Genomic DNA, 16,593 nt, shown 5'->3' with positions numbered 1-16,593 from the left:
ATGCAGTTAAGAGTCGAGGGACATGAAAGGGAAGCAGTGGTTGGGAAGGGAGTGAGGCAGGGTTGTAGCTTATCCCCGATGTTACTCAATCTGTATATTTAGCAAGCAATAAAGGAAACAAAAGAAAAATTCAGAGTAGGAATTAAAATCCATGGAGAAGAAATTAAAACATTGAGATTCGCCGATGACATTGTAATTCTGTCAGAGACAGCAAAGGACCTGGAAGAGCAGTTGAACGGAATGGACAGTGTCTTGAAAGGAGGATATAAGATGAACATCAAAAAAAGCAAAACGAGGATAACGGAATGTAGTCGAATTAAGTCGGGTGATGCTGTGGGAATTAGATTAGGAATTGATACGCTTAAAGTAGTAAAGGAGTTTTGCTATTCGGGGCGCAAAATAACTAATGATGGTCGAAGTAAAGAGGATATAAAATGTAGACTGGCTATGGCAAGGAAAGCGTTTCTGAAGAAGAGAAATTTGTTAACATCGAGTATAGTAAGTAATTGTATGGAGTGTAACCATGTATAGAAGTGAAACGTGGACGATAAATACTTTAGACAAAAAGAATAGAAGCTTTCGAAATGTGGTGCTACAGAAGGATGCTGAAAAATAGATGGGTAGATCACATAACTATTGCGGAGGTACTGAATAGAATTGGGGAGAAGAGGAATTGGTGGCACAACTTGACTAGAAGATGGAATCGATTGGTAGGACATATTCTGAGGCATCAAGGGATCACCAATTTAGTATTGGAGGGCAGCGCGGAGGGTAAAAATCGTAGAGGGAGGCCAAGAGATGAATACACTAAACAGATTCAGTAGGTACTGGGAGATGAAGCTTGCATAGGATAGAGTAGCATGGATAGCTTCATCAAACCAGTCTCTGGACTGAAGACCGCAACAACTACAATTGATACTTGTAATTTGTGGCATTTTGATCTACAGATTCACGGCGTCTCCATTTCACACAAGAGGTTGGACATTTTGGGGTTCTCGACTGCTGTTGTGTGTTAGTAGTTTGCCACTATATAGGTTATCACTGTTCTTGGCCGATTTTAAAAGAAATAATGAAAATATATGTCTGTAAATTGAAACTCAGGTTAAAGTTTCAATTAAGAGTCGTTGTTCCCACATCCATATGCTTAATCAATCAACATCAGAGATTGAATGACTTTCCTTCGGTCAGTAAAAGAACTAGTCATAACCATTAATCGAAGACAAAATTTATTATGCCTCAACAGTTTCCTTACAGCATAAAAACAGGGACAGTCATCAAAAAGAGGTCATAGAGCGTCTACATAAGCTGTGAACGGTTCAGTAAGGCTACAAACCACTCTGAGACATGTATTGGATTTTTTTAATTGTATGCGGCACATTAACGGTACTGTATCCGATTATAACTGAAATAATTACTGGCGAGTGTTTTCGTTGTTTCCCAGTTGTGACTGTTGATTGTTGATGTTCACAACGAAGGGTGGGGGTGGTAATCATCGTCTTTTTCTTTTTTTTTTCTTTCTTTTTTTTTTTTTAAATCCTCCAGTCTCATGATTCACGTCCCAGGGCTGTTGTCGAATGATCTAATTCACAAAGGTTCATATACATTTCTTGAACCACAGATCTCGCAAGCATTTTGGGAAGTGAGAGAGAAGCATACTAAAATAAACCAAAATACTATATCTACTACCACTACCTTACGGAGGGTAGACCTGTCGTCTGCGCGTGTACTGCATTATTAATCGTAACACGACATTCTAAACATGTCATATCCTTAAGCATTATTATTTTTCCATATTTTCCACTATGTTTTCAGCTGTTGTAAGTGCGATGTCTACGAAAGGCATCAAGGTTTAGCAACACAATATAGACCAGGATTAACGTGTTCAATCAGTTTAATTGTGTATATAGTCAAGAATATTTAAATGTACCAAACTATATAAAAGATCGTAAATAAAGAGGTATTTTTCTTGTATTTGGCTTCCGGAGTTTATAATATATTTGGCCATCTAGAACACCTGTTTACATAGTACACATAACTGAACAGAGAAAATACATAAATGCGTATTTATAGATCTGTAAGGTTAAGTACTCAGAATTTTTTTTTCACAACAAATTATTATTGGATCCAGGAACAATAAAAGGACTCTTTCTATGCACCCCTCGATGCTCAGTCACCAGAAGAAACAATCGTTGATACTTCCGGCAAAGGCTGATCATTTTACTATGGGGGAGAGGGGGGGGTGCTGTTATGTCAGTGTGATTCTTTTCCGTCTGGGACATGCAGGACCTAGGACGGTGACATCCAGACAAACTTCTTTTGGCTGAAAGCCGAACGCATTCCCCGCGCTATTACGCCCAAACACATCCGCGACCAGCTGAGAAACGCAGTAACCGACGAGTCCGCTCATCGTCGTTAACATGAGGCCGAAGTTCTCCCATGCTGATAGACGACATCCCGTCGCCTTTGAACCAAATAGCTCGATTTTCAGAGGACGCTGTCAATCATGCGACTACTTAACCGATAACAGATCTGAGATAAAACTCCGCTCAGATAAACATGATGCAGATTGTCGAGAGAATAGCGCTACTTGAAACTTGGTAAAAATCGTAACAGATCGCTGTTCTACAAATTTCTCTCTGAACTAAATAGTGATGACGGCAGAAAAAGCTACCAGTATACGTTTCAGCATGCCCTGACCCCACTGTGGACATCAATAAAAAATAAAAGTGAAATTGTAACTAACATATGTGGATGAGTAACGGTATGTTCTCATCCGTTACAGAGCGGTCCTTCCTCCACCAAGTAAGATTTTCCACACTTGTCTCAAGGCGAATGCTGGTATAGTTCCTTTCGAAAGAATACGCAAAATTTCCTTTCCAGTGATTTACCAACCCATGTATGCATCATCTCGAACTACCTTATTGTTGGCTGGGCATTAGATCTTAACTTTCTTTTTCGGTTTGTGAAGTTGACATTAACAAGGAGTAGGACAATGCGCAAACCAAAATTCCAACTTAGTGACACATGGGCAGATACAAGACAGAATAGTTGGCTGGACTCTCATAATCCAAGAATATATTTGCCGTCATCAGTTTTAGTTTATACTGGAGCATACCTGTAATGAAGCCCATCAAAATTAATTATTGCTGCATTTTCTGTCTCTCAAGACTTGACACAAACTATGTCCTCCGTTATGTTTCATTATGTCTGCAACATAGGGGCTCAGTTTCCCCAGAAATTTACTAAAATAAATGGAAACAATTTCTAATTACATTCTTCTATGACTTGATCAAGCAGTTGTTTCTTCTTTACTGTCATACTTTTCTGAAGAAGAACTGTGTTTTGAGTAGAAGGGAGTGAACTCTCTTGTAATAATCTTGCAGAAGTAGAAGCTCAGAAACCAAGCGAGTCTTATTTTACTTTGAAAAACTGTGTTTTTTTGTTTCTAAGTAAAAAAGTCTTTTACCCCCTAACGACTGATGCCCAGATGGTTAGACAAGATGTGGAACCAGAGAGGAAATAGTGTTCCATAAACGTTGTCATGATGTTTGAGTATCATATTATGTGGTGGCATAATGGAATGTATTATGCACAATGTTGTCATATAAAACATAATATTCTGTGTATTTTAAACTGTTCTCATGAGGCCTGCATATACACAACCTTGGAAATCAGGACATTTCAAAAATACCCCACAAAGTTTTCTAAATGATCATTGGGCTACGCTACGGGTCAGTCCGTCACCACAGCCAGTTTTCCTCCTGCCACATCTGTTGGCTCCACCATCTCACATCCCAGCACATTGGAATATGAAACAATATCCCAAGAAATTCTGTCATATCTGAGAAACATAGGATACAAGACATACAAACAAAATCCAGTGACCAACCTCACAATTCGTAATACCCAGATCAATAACCACCGTATCGTGCCGTTCATGTAGAAAACTATTAAATTCAGATCTCGTGCTGCCAAAACAAGTAATTACAGTATAGATTTAGTGATTCTCATTGCCTACTGTGTACTATCACCTGAGTGGCTATGACCAATGAAACAAACTGCTAACCGCAGCACGCAATGGAAGAGCCTTCAACACCATTAAGTGCAATTTAATGTATATATTGTCAGATTCATGGAGTTACTGGAAGAGACATTAGTATTTTCCTTGAGGATACTTACCTTATGGTTTGTTCAGTGAGTAAAAGTAAATTCTTTGTTCCGCCATGGCATTAGGAGGGGGAGAGCATGTCCTTCTCTTCAGCCACCTTTTATCCCCCTCCCCAAGGGGAGATTCCCAGTACTCATTCTCACAGTAGGCTGAGTGGGCATGGGGCCAACCTTGAGGAATTACAATTAGGAAATATACACCCCCCCCCCCTCCCCCAAACTGGAATTGAACTTATGACCCCCGGCTCTGGATCTTAGTGGTCTCCCCACTAGACCATCAACCATCACGGCCACAAGAGAACCTCATACTGGGAGATCAGAGCCAGTAACCAGGGAAATGGGTTGTTTAGAAAGAAGGCAGTGTTACTGTGAACCCATAGTAATAGCAGTTATGTTGTCTGAGGAAGAATGGAGTCAAAGAAAATAAATACAAATTAAGGTTTATGCTACAAATATACGATTATTTAGTGAAGTCTCTTTTGGAAATATCTACTAAATTGGTGTATGGATCTGCTAAGATTTTTTCTTCCATAAGCAAGAAAGAGACTGTGTTCATTTGGTATGACTGATTACTTTATTTAAAAAAAAATACCAGAAAACTCGAAAGAAAGCAACAAAGATTATATTCCTGAACTGTAAAAAAAAGTTTGTAGAGTTGGTTTTAATTCATGATATTCCTACCCATCCCTCCTCAAACTGAGCAAGGTTGCTTAATGTCCATGACATTGGACTATTCGTCAGAAGGAACGGGGTTCAAATCTCCATCAGGCAATCTTAGTTTTGGTTTTCTGTGATGATCTTTAAACCAGTACAGGTTTAATGAAAATGTGAGTCTTGTCTGCAAAGCCTAGATGTGTGAGGAGAAGATGTATATAAAGTAGTGTCAGTAGAGGAACGACCAAGATTCTTGTTGTTGAGAAGAAGAAAATGTTTAAACATGAGAAATTCTTTCTTGCCCCAGAGAGAGCAGGTCAGTAACTATTCATTCTCTATCTTAGTTTGATGATTGTAATCACCATGCAGTAAACTTTATAGGGTCACCATTCAGAATTATGGATGACTAAGTTGTTACTTATGCCTAGGTGCATGGAGAAAGTTTGCATCCAGGATCATTGTGAATTTATCATTCAAGTGGAGGAATGGTTCAATGTTGTTGAGGGGGAATTTAACAAATATGAGTTAGGTGGCTGACAGAACGCTAACTGACGTGGTTGGTTGGTTAATACACTGGATTTATGTTTCTTGGGACTGAGATTTAAATTCTCATGTGGCCAACCTAATTTCAGCCTTTTGTAGTTTCTTTGCAGATAATTACGCCTGCTGTATGGAATGGTTCCTTACATACGAGTAGGTTGCAATTGCTTTGAGCTCTCTTTTTCCCCTCCGTCGTAGTTAGCGCTCAAATTTGATGACTTTTGAAACTCAGGCATTCCTTCCTTGCTTATGGACATATTCTGTGGGGAGTCTAAGAAAGATTTTTGGTGGGATGGCTTGCATTTCAGGGCATAATTAGATTTATTTATGGAGTAAGACATCATTTTAGGGGCCTGCACAAATAGTCGACAGTGTTAAACTGCCAGCTTCCGGAACACACCCCAACCCCGGATTGAATCTGCCTCCTGCATTAACAATTGGGACCAGTGTGCTGGTCAGCCTATGTGTGGTTTTTAGGTGGTTTTCCACATCCACTGAGGGAAATGTTGGGCCGTTTCCGACATCCAAAGATAAACGCTGCACGAACAATTCGAAAAACAATGTCACATTTGACCATTGATTGCACTGGCACAGTACAAGGGGTATGTGGATTCCTTCTCAGGTTAGTGCTGGCAGTAGTTTTAAAACACCTTTGACGGTGGTGACTCCATTTATCGATAACCTAGATACAGGTAGAGTTGGTTCTCCTCAGAACTGAGAAAGTACTATACCAATCTTGACCTGGCATTGGCTGGAAAAGGGCCAAGGAAAGGAAGGAGGGGAGGATTTCATTTTAGGCCCCCAAATCAGAGTCAATACTGAAAGTAATATTGTGCTTCAATGTAGTCAATGCTGAAGGGGCTTTGATTTGAATATGCTGACATGGCACAATTGTATTTGTTTTGGGATTACTTTCTCATTGACTTTCTTAAATAACATCCTGTTTGTCATCAACTGCAGTATTTATTTTAATATTCACTGTCAGTATGTACCAAATGGAAATAATTCTAGTGAAACTGAATTCATGGTTTCTACATGTCAGTAACAAACACAATACATGCATACATGAATTTCCTTCAGAGTACGGTGTCTACAGGGAACATATATACAAAAAAGAGTTTAGAGGGAGACCAAGAAAGCAGATATATTGTTCCTGTCGAATAACACTCTAGAAAATGGAGAGTGAAAGGGATGGTGCATATTGAAGTGCTAGAAGGTAGTGTTCAGTTGTGGTTTTAATGTGTACATAGTTTCTGGAATGAAGACGTGAGATCGAATCATTTTCAGGTGCTGTACTCTTTGACATGGGTAAAATAGTAGTTCAGTATATTTTTACCTTCTAAGCAAAAAAGAGCTGATAATATTCATGTACTTTTACTGAGGCATCTTTGTCACAGTAAAGTATGTGACAAGTGATTGTAGTAGGAAAAAAACTGATGCATCTATTCTTTTGTTAACAGATTTGTTGTGGTTAAACAGATCTTTTCAGTTTATGATTATTCTAAGAGGAAGTGGAATGGCATAGTGAACATAACTGATGTGGGGCACAACACTTTACTGGGGCCCTCTGCTCCATTGGTACTCAAGGCACATCACTTTATTGGCACCCCTGCCCCCACCTCCTCAGTAGCCAGGGTACAACACTACACTTTATTGGCACCTCCTCTCTAGAAACACATGTATTAATATAGTGTATAGCATTTTCTGGAAAATCTTGTCTGTCTTAGAGACCATTTGGCAACCTTCTGCACGTGGTACTGGGGCATGATAGAATCCTTTGCCCTCCCTCTCCCCTCACTACACCACTGCTGTGTAGACTCTCACTTCTTCCATTATTTATCAGTTAACATTATCGATGTCACCTCCCTCTTAATATCTGCAGAAAACGGTGATTTTCGTCTCTGCATCCATTTAATAACCAATATTAATGCAGTATGGTAAAAATGCAAGGTTTTTCTTTTCCTCTCTCAGAATAAGAGAACATTTTGCAGACACTTTACTGGCAGATACATTTTCTTCAAATGCTAGTAAGTGAAGTCCCAACTTCTTTCAGGCCTTTTTTTACATAAATCATAAAATATTATTAAGGAATTTCAAATGTTACCATAGTAAATATTTAACCCTTCATTTGTTATGTTTCAATTCTGATCAGCCGGAAACAGAAAATTTCAATATCTGCCAATGCTTAGGAGTAAATTTAGAATATCTTTATACGTTACAATCTGCATATGAAAATCAGTTAAAATTAAGTTAATGTTGTAATTTAAAGCAGCTGTTTTAGCTGCATGCATTTTTACTTTCTATAAAGAGATGGGCTGGGTGGACACACTAATTACAACACGAGTCATTTCTGAGAAAAGTAGTTAAAGAGATAGTGGAACTAAAGAATCACAGAGGCAAGGCTGGACATGATAAAGCAGATCAGCAAAGATGAGTGAGGCAGCAATTTTGCTTCAAGGAAGAGGATAGGCAGCATGCTACTGTGAACTGCATCAAACCAACCTTAGGGTTTATGATATACACAACCATAACTGATGGAGAGCTTGAAGTATACAAATAGTCATATCATGTATGGTACAGTCAACAAATGGGAGAGAGAGAGAGAGAGAATGGGGCTTCTGATGTTTGTTGAACCATCAGGATATGCTGTCACAGCATCATTGTCATAAGACATAATTTTGAAAAGGTGATAAGTTGAAGATACAGAAGTAACTAGACTTTTCCTCATGAGAGGCTATTTGGAATGCATGGAAGTTTAATATATTAGTTTATTTTGCTATGTAATTTTTTCCCAGGCACTATCTGGAGATCTACAAATTATTGCTATTCTATTTCTGCTATCAGCCCACATATCTATCTTTTGTGTCATTGTTTATGCCATTTTTATTGGATTTTTATGCTCTGTCTCTTCACCATGTGAAATAGAGGCTGTATCAAATATTTTTGACTGAAAATTTTTGTGTCATAACAAGCTACCTTCACAACATGTATATTACGATGTATCTGGTATTTGGGTACATGTAGACTATCTTAAATTTTACACAATATAATGTAATTGGGTGGATAAAAATGTACTCATCAAGTGGTGGCAGAACACACACATAAAATGTTATAATTAAGCAAGCTTTTGGAGCCAGTGGTTCCTTCTTCAGGCAGAAGAGTTGAAGGGTAAGGAAGAGGAGTGAAGGAAAAAGATTGGAGAGGTCTTGGATAAGAGGTAGGTTTCAGACGTCATCCAGAACCGTGGGTCTGGGGTGCTTAGCAGACGGGATGAGAAGGAAAGACTTATTGTCAAAAATTCATTGTTTTTGTTGTTAAATTTTACACAGCATGTTAATTGAAATACTCTCTAAAATACATAAACTCATTGAAACTATCTATTTTATTGCATAATGAAGTTTGGGTTACCATTTGTCAAATACTAAACATTTCCACAAAGAGTCTTATTTCACAAATTTTTGTTACAGGTGCACATGCCTTTTCACGGAAACATCCAATGTCTTGCTGGCTGTCAACTATGCTTGTAGTATTTGCTGGCGGAATGCTCTGTAATGGTCTTCTAGGAGAGCCCATCCTCGCCCCTCTAAAAAACACTCCTCAAGTTGTTGTGGCCACAGTTGTTTGGTATGCATTTTTATTTTTATGTTTTTTTTTATTATTATTACTGTTTCTATAAAGTGAAAAGTAATTCAGCTGAAAGACCACACCATCTGCAACACACATTTTTTAAATTTTTATTTATTTATTTTATAAGGGACAGTCAAATGGAAATGAGATGGGGGAAAGTAAATAAACTGTTTATTATTTCAAAAGTAATAGCCATAACTATTAATACAGATATTCCACGGCGAGACAAGAAGAACAATGTTTTCATGGGAAAATTTTCACGGTTGCCTGTGGAACCATGACTGTACCCAACTGTGATCCTCTCCGTCTGAAGCAAATTGACAGCCATTAATGCCTAGCTTGAGGGCCCCAAAAATATGGAAATTGCATGGGAAAGGTTGAGACTGTATGGAGAATCTGTAAGGGCTTCCCAGTAGTATAGTCAAAACAACCTACTAAAAAAGTGCCCACCCACATGTTGCCAAAATTGTTTCATGTATGCTGCAGAAAGTTCGCCGAGAAGCCCTTGCACATCCTGCATACAATCCCAATCTCTCCCCATGCAATTTCCATGTTTTTGAAGGCCTAAAGAAAGACATTTGAGGCTGTCTATTTCTTTCAAGCAAATTTGAGTACAATCATGTTTCCGTAGACAACCGTAAACAGTTTTCCATGAAGGCATTGACCAACTTCTCTCACAATGGGATAAATGTTTTAACGGTATGGCAATTACTTTTGAAATTATAAGCACTTTACTTACTTTTTTCCCATGTCTCTCGTTTGCTTTTGACTGCCCCTTATAGTATTATTTTCAGCTCTTGTTACAGAGAAAATTAACGAATATTCTCATTTATTTTTATTTGTTACGAAATTGTTGTGAAACCTGTGAAAGTCATTTTTTTTGTTTTTGTTGTAAAAACAATTGCGCTATCACTAAAGATTTTTAATTGTTTAACTAATGCTGCACAACGCATTGTGTGAAATAATTTCCATTAAGAAGTCCTTTTCTGCTTCGTTTTTATTGCAATTGATGGAATAAATATGAAGCCTCTCAAAAATGACAAGCATAAATTTGTTATCATGTGCATCTAATTTTAAAAAATGTATCTGATGAGCAGAGTTATTTCCCGCAATATGTTGCGCACAAGCTGAATTTAACAAATAAACTTATGTCAGGCAACAGCAAATGTTTATTAATAATATTAAAACCATTATTCTTTCCAGTTTATGTATATTATTGTTTACATTTCTTTAAAAAATGTTTCTTATTGCAAATCTTGACACGTTTCCTATAAATCAAATCATATTATTTGAAGATTGTATGTAACGAGATGAATAATTCACATTTCACATTAATCTGTTATTATAATGAGCTCTTGAGGCAACCAAAGAGGCCAGAATAGCACAGAGGAGCAAGAAAAGGAAGAGAGAAGAAATCTGCTTATTTTGATTTGTATCATTCATTGTGGGTAACAGGTCCAAATTTTCTATATTACAGACGATAAGATTAAAGTATGAGAAAAATATACACATGTTAAACAAACTGACTCTCTAAGATATGATAATCAGTTAATTCTAGTATTATTTCAGCCTACAGTCACTTTAAAATGGTTCTATAATACTATCAAAAATTAATAAAAGAATTAGTATTCAAACATCACAAAGTGTTTTAATTGGATTTTAATTTCTAATTTCATGTACAGCTTTAATGTGTCAAGATATTGCAGAACTACCCGAAAATGGCTGTAGGTCAAAATCAATAATGAAATAAAATATCATACCTTAGTCAGTCACATGGTGAAAATATTGTCATTTTATAAATCGGAGTCTGATTGATTGGAAACTATCCATCTTCTCTGTTGTATATAGCTGCTCAGGACCACTTGGAAAATTCTTTCGGAACTGTCTTTAAAAATGGGTTTTTCTGAGGTGTAATGTAGCTGTTCTTGGTACACAAACTCCCAACTGTATTTTTTTTGAGATGTTCTCCAGATGTAGAATAGTAAGAAAATTCAACATGAGGCATACAAGATTGATACCATGATCAATTGAGAAGCTCATACAATTTTGATAACAGCTTTAGCCAGCTGTGAATGGTCATTTTTTTAATTGATGTAGACAGATCTGCGACAATAATTCTAACAATAAAAAAGAGACATTAAGAGCAGCAGATACTACATGTGACAAGAATAAATCAAACTAAGATGAAATAACAGATGCAACAGTGATTATTCTAGCTGGGGATGATCTGATGAAAATTTGAAAAAAATGGGTAATAATGGTGATGAGTTGGACTTCCAAGCTGTAATGGAACAAAAAAGGTGGGAGAATTTGACATCCACAATTTAGCGGCAAAACACAAAAACAAGTGAAGTGACTTATCATATGATCAGTTGCAGCACAAGCCCTGTCCCACTGCAACTCATGCAGTGGACCTTGTATTTCACCCTAGACAAATTGTTGGTGTCTTGACATGTCTCATCTTCCCAGTTATACTCATAACCATGGTACATTTCAAATATTACTCCTGGTGACAATCTGTTATAGATGTCTTCTATTATTTACCCTGCATGAACTGACTTTTCTTGTATTTCATTGGATAAACTAACTTTTAACTTAAATCTCCAGTCACACATCTGAGACATATCTACAAAGGAGGAAGACTGGAGGCTTTCTCACCAATAATGAAGTTTTGATAGACCAAGAACTTGCTGAGTTTGACTAGGATGAAAGAATGAATTCTTGATGCCGTTGTTTAAAGAACCATTATAGCATAAATTTTAAGTGGTTTACAAAAAATGAAAACATTGCATCAGAATGATCAGAAAAAGTCCCACTCTTGTCCAGTAGAGATCATTATGTTACCCACTGCATCACACGACTCACTAATGCATTTCTGGCTTGCTACTGCCTGATATTTGATCACTGTTATTTCCCTTGAAGTGTATAACATGTCAACAAACTGCTGAGATAAGAAATTTCAGTCATCTACTTACAAACTGTTTTACATTTATGGAGATAAATGTTAGCTGAACGGTTTGATTTTACCTTACGATGAGTATTACTGGTACACCAGTTTAGTAGAAAACTAACACACAACTGTTGCTTTGTATTTGGTAGCCACTGCAGTTACCTCTGAAACAGGTAATGAAATATACAAAACCAAAACAAGGCACTGGAAAAAGGAATTTGCATACTTAAGAAAGAAATGAATACAAGATTAGAGGACTTTGCTCATCAGCAAAAGGTTTCATAATGAATGTGAGAACAATGAAGAGGAAAAAAGGGCAGATGCCGTCAATTGGAAGGAACAAAAAATGATTTAATAGGATCAGTAGGAATGAGCAGGTGATAAAACAACAGGGATATGGGTGAAAATATCACAAAAGTCACAGGCTGTTTTCTTTTTTCTTTTCGTTTCAAGCATTTGTACATTTCTAGTGCAAGCAAGCGACTTCATATTTTTTCTGTGAAGTGCGATATTCATAATTTTCATGTTATCATTGTTTTATGATAATTAAGGATTAGTTTGTTTTAACAAGAAATAAACTCTGTTTACGCTTATTGGTTCAGTTCTTGCTGGGAGGGGGGAAACACACCTTAATGTTATAAATAGACCATAGAAATAATTATGTGGACTAGCTCTGAAACTGAAGAAATTATATTAATTCTTGCACTTTTTCAGGTACATTGTATTCTACACACCTTTTGATATTGGGTACAAAGCAGTCAAGTTCTTGCCTGTGAAGCTAATCTGTGCAGCTATGAAGGAAATTTATAGGTAAGTTTTTTCACCTTGATGACCAGCAACTTATACAAATTGAAATATATGTATTTAATGTTAAGGTTAAATGCAAATGTATATCATGCTCAAAATAAAGGCAATAGCTCTGGGGACCATTATCGTTTTGGTCTTGAATCCAAAGACTAGGTTGATGCAAATCTCCGCACTATTCTATCATCTGCAAGTCCCTTCATCTGCATTGTTATTGATTCTTGGTTCTTCCCCATCAATCTATACCATCTTTTAACAACATTTCTCCTCTATTTCCTCGCTGTCTGCTCAGTGTACAGATTGAGTACCACATGGGGTATATAGGGTACACTCCCCTCTAACTCTCTCTTCTACTACTGCCTCTGTTTGATGTCCTTTGACTCTTATAACTGCTGTCAGAGTTCTATACAAGTTGTAGATAATCATTTGTTTACTTTATTTTATCCTTGTCACATCTGGGATTTCAAAGAATGTATTTCAGTTAACATTGTCAAAAGCTTATCTGCAGAATACAAATAAATATTTACATTTAATAACAGCTGTAAAATTATTTAATGCAATACAGTGTAAGGCAATAGCTTACAACAGTTTCAGAGGTTTTCCTTGTTGTCTCATGGTTGAAATTGGACATCAGCAGAGATCTTACGAAGGTAGATAATTTGTACTTCATAGTACAAGTTAATCTGTTAATCATCACCTGAACTGGAAATAAATTAATGCAATTTGTAAATTATTTGGCATGTTCAATAGACATAAAATACTTGACAGGAGAAGATAGCCAAACAATGCATTTTGACTGTGCCACAGAACATTAGTATGTTAACTGAGATTTGTTAGCAATAGAAAACTAGCAAAATTTGGGATTTGAAGTATGTGGACTATGTTGTTTTGTTTGTTTGTTTGTGTGTCCTCTTTTAAAAGTATCTAACCATTACTTTTTTATTGAGCAAGACACCAAGAGCCAAACAGTATTCTTTAATTTTCTCATTGTGAAACTACACAAAAGTGTCAGATGAAGAGTGCTTCAAATGCATCTGATTTTCTGGTGATTTTGAAATTGTAACAGTCTCTGTCATGCTGACACTAAATTCAATTATTCATTTATTCATAGATAAAAGTCTTAGTTTTACTTGCTTATTTCAGTGTATAAAGTTTTTTTCATTAGATTAGTGATTTTTAATTAATGACTTAATGTCACACACAGTTTATATGATAGTCCACTTAAATATATGAATCTGACACAGAAACTAAATAAGAACTGTGGAAACTGATAGCACAGAATGATAAACTGACAAATCATTTTCTTTTAAATAGAATTAGTTCATTCACAGCTAATGGTTTAGGAACGAGTCACTTTGTATTCAAATTTATGTGTATGTAACACATGAATTTAGTAACTGACTACAACCAGTGTGTATTGTATCTACATACATGTACCACAATGGTACATGGCATAAGGTATCTTGTTCCTCTGTCAGTCTTTTTCTTTCCCGTTCCACTTGCAAGGGAAAAATAACTGTCTGTATACTTCTGTATGAGCCGTGATTTGTCTTATTTTATCCTCGTGGCCCTTATGTGCTAAGTATGTTGATGGCAGTAGAATCATTCTACAGTTGGCTTGAAATGCTGGTTCTCTAAATTTTCTCATAAGTGTTTCGTGAAAAGAGCATCATCCTCTCTCCAGGGATTCCCATTTGAATTCACAAAGCATCTCTGTAATACTTGGGTGTTGATTGAACCTACTGGGGCACTCAACATCATGGTCATCAGTGCCCTGACAAAGAGTTAACATGCCAATCTCATGGGCGGGGAGGAAGGCTGTCCCCACATGCAGAGCAGCTTATAATGCATTAAAGTCTGGCTATCTTCCGCACCAATTTAGGGATGAGGCCTGACCGCGTAAAAAATGTCACCACTCTTGTAACACTGGAATCAGTATTGACAAGGACGGTGGGCAGATCTCCATCGAGACTGAGGACTGCCCCAATACCAGTGTATAAGACATACATTGCCAAAATATGCTGAACTGAAAGTGCCACACTCAAACCACCACCTGCCCGAGGAGGAAGCCATGTGTTAAAATACTATGTCCGATGCAAAGCGTGGTAAGAACAAACTCCTTCCAGGAGTGAGGCTGACATGAAGTCCGCCATGCCTATGTGGTCAATTTGAATGACCGCAGTTTGTTTTCTGACATCTTCAATCATTCAGTCTCCCACTGATGCATGCTGTGTTGGTCACAAAGTGAGATGATGGGGTGCGACGGGATGGGACATTGGCAGACAACACCACAGGTGGAAAAGACCCACCACGATTTAATAACCAAATTCAGAAAATGCTGAGGAACCAGAGACTGTTGGACATGGTTTAAAAAATAATATGCAAATGCAAAGAGGTAAATGTTGTAGATGATCACATGTTTGTAAAAAGATCAATTTACGAAGTGTAGAACAACTTTAGTGAAAAATCCTGCTGAGAATCTGAGACAATTCTGGTCCTATGTAAAATCACTAAGCATGTCGAAGGCTGCTATTCAGTGAATTATCAACTAGTCTGTTGTGGCAACTGAAGACAGCAAAAGTAAATCTAAACTTTTAAAGTTTCTATTTAAGGAACCATTCACATAGAAGGATCCTACAAGCATACTCCCATATGGAGCACATAGTCATGGGCATCCCTGGCGTAGAGAAACGCCTGAAAGAATTGAAGAGAAATAAGTCACCAGCTCTGGACAGAATCCCAATTTGGTTTTACAAAGAGAACTCTACAGCACTGGCCCCTTGACTTGGCTTCTAATTATCATGAATCACACACATAGCTCAAGGCTGCAAGCAATTATTACAAAGTGGAGGTGACTTTTGTTCATGAGAAGGGTGAAAAACGGACCTGCAAAATTTCAAATCAATATCCGTTACATGAGTTTGCAGCAGAATTCTTGAAAATATTCTGAGTTTAAAAATAAGAAATTTCTTTGAGGCAGAAGAACTTCTGTCCAGAAATCAGCATGGATTTAGAAAGCATTGCTCTTGTGAAACTCAGTGTGCCCTTTTCTGACATGAATCTTGCAAACCACAAAATAAGGGCAACAGGTATATTCCATATAATTAGATTTTTGGAATGCATTTGATGTGGTGTCACAATGGAGACTGTTAGTAAAGGTCTGGGCGTATTGATTAGTTTCCCAGATATGTGAGTGGCTGGAAGACTTCTGAAGTAATAGAACCCAGTATGTTGTCCTCAACAGCTAGTGTTAATCACAGAGAAAGGCATCACAGGAACCCCAGAGAAGCATAAAAGTACTCTTCTAGATCTCTATGGGCAACAATCTGTGGCTGTATGCTGATGGCTCTGAGGTATATGGGAAAGTGTAGTAGTTGAGTGACTGTAGGACACAAGATGATTTAGACAGAGTTTCTAGTTGGTATGATGAATGGAAGCTTGCTCTAAATGCATAAAAAAAGTAAGTAAATGCAGAAGAGTAGGAGAAACAATCCCATAATGTTCAAATACGGGATTATTAGTGTGCTGTTCGATGGTGACGTTGATTAAATATCCAGGTATAACTTTGCAAAGTGATACAACATGGAATGAGCATGTAAGGACAGTAGTAAAATTGGTGAATGGTTAACTTTGATTTATTGGTAGTAGTTTAAGGAAGTCAATCTCATCTATAAAGGAGATCACATATAGAACAATAGTGTGACCCATTCGTGAGTGCTGCTTGAATGTGGGGGATTCCCACCAAGTTAGATTGGAGAAAGACATCGAAGCAATTCAGAGGTGTGCTTCTACATCATCATCATCATCATCACATCATCATCATCATCATCCCCATCCTTAACCCACTTACT

General features: G+C 37.2%; 1 protein-coding gene across 2 annotated transcripts in view; it reads left to right on the top strand.

Annotated features, from left to right (window-relative positions):
• LOC126187554 (trimeric intracellular cation channel type 1B.1) overlaps positions 1-16,593 on the top strand; it is a 44,080-nt gene that overhangs the window by 3,302 nt on the left and 24,185 nt on the right. For both annotated transcript variants that reach the window (XM_049928707.1, XM_049928706.1), the window contains exons 2-3: positions 8,829-8,985; positions 12,653-12,748. In XM_049928707.1, coding sequence (XP_049784664.1) covers positions 8,829-8,985; positions 12,653-12,748 — 253 coding nt within the window. The remainder of the gene's footprint in view (positions 1-8,828; positions 8,986-12,652; positions 12,749-16,593) is intronic.

Source organism: Schistocerca cancellata, chromosome 5 (genome assembly GCF_023864275.1).
Source record: "Schistocerca cancellata isolate TAMUIC-IGC-003103 chromosome 5, iqSchCanc2.1, whole genome shotgun sequence".
In the NCBI taxonomy this organism is placed as follows: Eukaryota; Metazoa; Arthropoda; class Insecta; order Orthoptera; family Acrididae; genus Schistocerca; species Schistocerca cancellata.
This window is presented reverse-complemented; position numbering and strand designations above follow the sequence as displayed.